Source organism: Pygoscelis adeliae, unplaced genomic scaffold (assembly GCF_000699105.1).
Source record: "Pygoscelis adeliae isolate BGI_AS28 unplaced genomic scaffold, ASM69910v1 Scaffold602, whole genome shotgun sequence".
Taxonomy (NCBI): domain Eukaryota; kingdom Metazoa; phylum Chordata; class Aves; order Sphenisciformes; family Spheniscidae; genus Pygoscelis; species Pygoscelis adeliae.
Genome location: NW_008824295.1, coordinates 66,300 through 72,101, shown reverse-complemented (window position 1 = coordinate 72,101; position 5,802 = coordinate 66,300). Strand labels below are relative to the sequence as shown.

Here is a 5,802-nt window from a genome sequence, read left to right as displayed (position 1 = left end):
AAGCAAAAATCAGTGGCCTTCCTGTACGTCTAAAATATATTTTTTTCTTTTTTATTCATTTTGTTGCTCTATGCAGTTCAAGAGCCAGAATTCAAAAAGGTGCTATTTCGAGCCCTGCTATGTACCCGAAAAGGCTAATGTTAATTTTACAGGTACAGACTCCCCCAAGAAACATTGGACCAGTTCTGAAGCACTTTTTCTGTTTAAGAATCTTTACAGGTGATTTCTTTCCTTTTGTAATGCACTTGCATAAGCTGTGGAGCATGAGAAGTACAGACTAAGATTTGCGCTTTTTAAACTACACAACAAAATTTAGGACAGATACCAAGAACTCCACACACTTTGCAACAGCTTCATCTCCAAAATACGCAGATTATTTAACTGCTACTTGATTTCAAAAACGCACAGTAGTGCCAAGCCCAAGGACTACATTTCAGAAGTGATCCTGCATATTGGAAGGCACCTGTATCTTTCATATAAGACCTCAGCAGATTAAAAATCCCAAAGTTCAACCCCAAATTTAGCTCGGGTGTCAAAAGTAGTTTGCTTCGCTGACAAACCCCTGCACAATGCGAACATCTTCAGTGGCATTAAGGAAGTGTGAATAAATGCTTTCAGGTTACTCATGCAGTGGAATTATACTAGGTAGTCAGGTTCTGGGCTGAAAAGCTTTTAAATCCCTTGAGAACTCCTCACAACACAACTTAACTGCAACACGTGTTAGAGCCCCACAAGTTCCTCTGCCCAGGCATTTACACCTTCTCTCAAACCATCAAGTGCACATCATCGTGACCCACAGTTAGAAAGTGCATCTCTAAAGCCAATAAAAGCTGGTAAAGGCTTGATGAAAGCTCACTGTGAATGACTTCCAAAAGACATCATCCACGTGAGCCAGAGTATCATACTGAAGATTGGTAAGGTATTGTTTTTGAACTGCCTTCACTTGATCAGTGGAATTTTGACTCTTTTCAACAAAAACTGTCATCTTGCCACCGAGGCATTCAAGATCAGCGCAGAAAGCATTTCTACTGCTTCTTGTAAATCTGTTCACAGAACACACTCTAAAAAGGAAAAGGAAGCCTCTGTCTATAGGACAAAATAATAAGGGGGTTACAAAAACAAAATAGAAAAACCTTTCTATATAAAGAAACCTCTCTAGAAGTTGCAGAGACCACTTGCTACCAGCAAGGTATTACTCGATTTGCTAGATAGCTTAGTCCTCAACTTTGTTGAAAGGCAGTGTCAAACTGAACATTTCAGTGTAATAACCAACATGGATTAGACTGTCCACTCAGAACTAGAGAGAACAAAAAATCCACAGGCAGACTCAATTCAAATGTAGTCCCAGGCAAGACAAGCTAGTTGCTTCCCTCACTAAGTCACCTATCCAGCCTTTGAGTGTTTAAGAACCACTGTGAGGAGTTGACAGTAGAAAAGTAAAAGCAAAATGATGATTCGGATTGAAGAAAAAAAAAAATAATGTACAGTTTAGTATGCTCAAACATACATCTTTATTTGACAGCGTCTAAAGAAACTAGTGCTCTGTGCCCTAAAGCAACTAAGATATCACATACAACACTAAGGATGTGTCAAGTAATTAGTCAATGTCAAACCCAATTTGCCTTTAGGGAAGTCAAAGTAGCAAAACATTCAGAGCTACACAGATCAAAAACAATGAATTTTTAAACCTTAATCTATAAAAATTTGAAAATGGTATGCCCTCACTTTCATAACCAGTCAGAAACAAGAAATGCATATTATACCTGTCTGAAATATTTCATCAAGTCTCTCTGCCACCTTCTGTGGGAGGCCTGCCTCTATCAGTGTCTTGTAGTGTTCTGTGTGAGTTACACTGGAAGTATCCATTGGTTCTTCCTCTTCTTTTAACTGTACCGCATTACCATTCACCTGATTAGCCATTTTATTATGCTGCTGGAAAAAATTCAGGAGCTATATTACAATAAGCCAGAAATAACTAGTTTGTAGGACAATGCATGATTTATCTAAACTAATTTGTATACATGCTGCAAATGACCTGTATCAAAAGTTTTATTTAATACTTTTTGGATGCAGCTGATCTAAGTTTCAAAAGAAAGTACAACCTTAATACTGTGGAAAATGTACATGGAAGAATTTACATATTTTTTTTTAAATGTACTTCATGTACATAACGATGTCTAAACTTTATCTGCCGATTGTCAGTAAGTTAACTGGTTACCATAGCAGCTAGAATGTACTGGGATACGATAATAACATCCTTCAACGAAGAGTCAGAAGAGCTAGTGCTATTTTCATTTCCCATTCCTCTACTTTTAAAACAATTGTTTAAAATTTAGTGAACACACAACCCTGCAGGGTAGCTTAATGTATTAAAATGTCAATACTCGTTTGCTAATTTTCACTTTCTTGGCTTGTTGCCATGTCTTCCTTCAAACCCAACATGCTGCATAAGACTAGCCAAACACTTTCTCACGACACTGTCAGAACTTAGTAAGGATAGAAAGAGAGGAATTGCACTCTAATGCACATTATAATTTGAAGCTGCAACTTGACTGTTTCCATGCTTTCAGTTTTACTCAAATAGGAGCTCTATAAATCAGCTACTTTTTTTATAACATATAACTTACTGGTTTAAAAGGAAGCCATGACTGCAGCATCTTCAGTTCTTATATTAATAAAAAGACTTGCTTTCAGAATTAACAAACTGATTTCAAATATGTGCACTGAAAAATGCACAACTATCTTCTCAGACAATTCCAGTGGGCTTTGCCCAATTCATCAAAACCAGTTTCCATTTCTCAATTAGCCAGCCAGCTGATATTTAGTACTCTCAAATAAAAAGTCTGACAAAAGACAATTCAACTACCCAGCAGAGAACATTAGGATGATCAGCTGTTAAGTTCAGAAATGAAGTGAGCCTCAGTCTTTAAAAGATAGGGAAGAAGTCAATGATCAGCAGTGAAATGATAACCAGATAGACATACACAGCATGGTTGGAGCGATGCAATTAAGTACTGGAATACAGGTATGAAGATGATTCAAGAACAGTTGTTGTTTGTTTGTTTTAAAAACGCTGAAGCCTCAAGCTATTTACTATGCTGCAAAACGAGTCTCCAATCATAACTGCACCTCTAACAGTCACCTGTGTACCCATCCCTTCTAGACTACAGCTCATGAACTTTTTGGAAGATATCCTATGAAGATTTGCAAGCTTGAGCAAGGGAAAAAAAAAAAATCATTTTTCTTCAGACAGAAAAGTAATGATTTTACTAAAGCTGTCTTGACTTGAAGGGCAATTTTAGAGAGATGTAATATAGCCTCACATTGTTTCTCTGTCAGATGCCGCTTCTTTATGCAATTAGCAAGGAAAAGAAAGGAAGTTTTTTGTAGCTACATAGCACACATATATATACACACACATTCTGCTATTTGACAAAGCAAAATTGCTTTCTAACCAATTCAGTTTACTTAAAAGCAACCGTGACTATAGCCTAATTACAGAAGAAGAAACTGCTACCTGAAGACTACAATAATGCTTACCTATCATTACAAGTATTAACTGAATTCTCAAAACACTAACTGAACATGAAGTTTCTATAGGTTACAAAAATCACGGAAAACAGAAATCAGCTAGATGTCTGCTCGCTGGATAGCCTCTGGGAGATCTCAAATTTGAAACAGTGCAGGGCAGAGGGGGTTTAGTTAAACTGAAAATGCTTTGGGTACAGTATCATTCTAAATCCCTCTTCTCAAAAATGCATAGGTTGATATACACAAAAAAGATATACAGAAGGGTTTTTTTTGTTTGTTTTCACCTTTTTACTGCCTTATAAAATCAGTTACTTACACATATATTGTCTTCTCTGTACACAAAAAAAACCCCCACCAAGAACCGTGAGGCTAAGCCAATACATAAACACAGAAGAGTTATCTGAAACAATTACAAGTACCTTCTAAACTTCAATGGCTTATATTGATGCTCCCGGACATTATTTTTTGTGAACCCAGATTAGCTTTCAAGTGTCACATACTCAAAAGTTTAGCACTGTTCTCAGTGTTGCCTGTAACTGAACAAAAGGCTGTCAGTTGTTCTGTGCCCAGGCAGAAACACCTCATCTGCAGTTCAATAACTCAAACTTCTGACAGGCAAGATTTGCAGCCTAACGGTATGAAAAGATATCTACCTTCATCACAAACACACACCAGTGTGTGGAGCAATATCTAACCCCTAAGTATCAGATTACTACACAGCACCACAGCTGATCAAATGCTTTTCTAAGTAGGCTTTTAGGCAATGTAAATTAAGTCTCAGCATTTTAATTCACTAGCTGCATGGTTTATTTTTGCCTAAGAATTAGTATCCTCATAAAGAACTTAAGTCAAATGCAGTGCGTGTTCACCAGCCAGAAAAGTTCCATTTAGGTGTTCAAATTTTAGCTATTTCCTGTCACATAAACTTAATTTAAAAGACTTTCTTAAAGACATTTACTCTGGGAAAATTTGAAGTGACACAGCTGTCAAAATATTCAGGTCCCGACAGCATCCAGAAGAAATGTATTTCTTTTCACAGTTATAGTAGTAGATTCCCTGCTGCCTTTGCAAGCCTGGCCTGAAATATGAGATTAGACTGACTTTTCTTCCTGAATGATCACCAACAAGCAAAATTACATCTCTTACAATACTGAATCTGCACTCTGAGTTCAGCAGAGATACGTGGGTGAAAGTCATAGCTGAAAAAGATCTTTTAGCTCTCCCTCTAGATAACATCAGCGAGATGCAGCTCTCAAGAAAAATATTTTTAACTGAATTTTATCAGTAGGGAAAACACACAATGATTTTATTAACATTTTTGTTCTCCTCTAAAGAAATATTAAAAGCACATTAAAGAAAAAGAGGAGCAATACCTATGTTTGCGTGTGCAGTGTGTCCACGTGACTCAGCCTATGACAGGCCAGGCCACGCGAAAGAGCACCCCCACGCACTCAAGAGTTTTTTCATCTGCATTAAGAAACTCAGATATATAGAGAGGAGGGAGACTGGCTGAATCGAAAAGATTTTAAGTGTGGATTATAAGTAAAGGATTATGTATATTAGTATGTGTGGGATATGTATTTGTTTTTAAAACATGCAAAAATGGATGAATTTAAAACAGTGTAGACAAAAATGTGCTTACCAAATGAGCAGCAGTAATAAATACGCATTGGGGGCAACTTTACGTAGGCAAGGAGAATTTCCACTGGTGCCTGAGAGGTCACCTAGCTTCACCACCACAGAACTGTGTGTACGGGGAAGGGGAGGATTGTCTTGTTTCAAACTTCACACTGTTGTTGCCAACAATGTTTTTCTGAAGACCATGAATACTTCATGATATAAAACATGGTTTTAGCCATCCACTATCTTTCACCTAGAATTCCTGCATCTCAAAATAGTAATTTGCAAAGTGACTAGTCCCTTTTTTAAGCTCTAATCATATGACAAGTAGGAGGTTAAAACTACAGGTGCTTCTAAATTACCCAGAAACAACCTTCTTTTTCATGTTTAATAACTCAAATGGCTCAAATATTAATTTTCCTAGAAAAAAACAAAATTAACACACACCTGGGCCTGACAGCATATGGCATCTTTAAAACAGAAACTTGATCTCGGCCTCAATCCAACAATCACTGGTTAAACAGCCATGATGTTACTATTCCCTGTATCTTATACCATGCCTCTAACAGAGGTTGCCACCCACAGACTAAGTATAACTCCATCCAATTAATTATAAATTCACAGTCTAGTTAACTCAAAACATGCTTAGTA

At 37.1% G+C, this 5,802-nt stretch overlaps 1 protein-coding gene across 1 annotated transcript in view; it reads right to left on the bottom strand.

The window, feature by feature from the left end:
- HNRNPR (heterogeneous nuclear ribonucleoprotein R) overlaps nt 1–1,931 on the bottom strand; it is a 19,665-nt gene extending 17,734 nt beyond the window's left edge. The window contains exon 1 of the mRNA XM_009318844.1: nt 1,764–1,931. Coding sequence (XP_009317119.1) covers nt 1,764–1,920 — 157 coding nt within the window. The 5' untranslated portion in view covers nt 1,921–1,931. The remainder of the gene's footprint in view (nt 1–1,763) is intronic.
- Nucleotides 1,932–5,802: the final 3,871 nt, after the last annotated feature.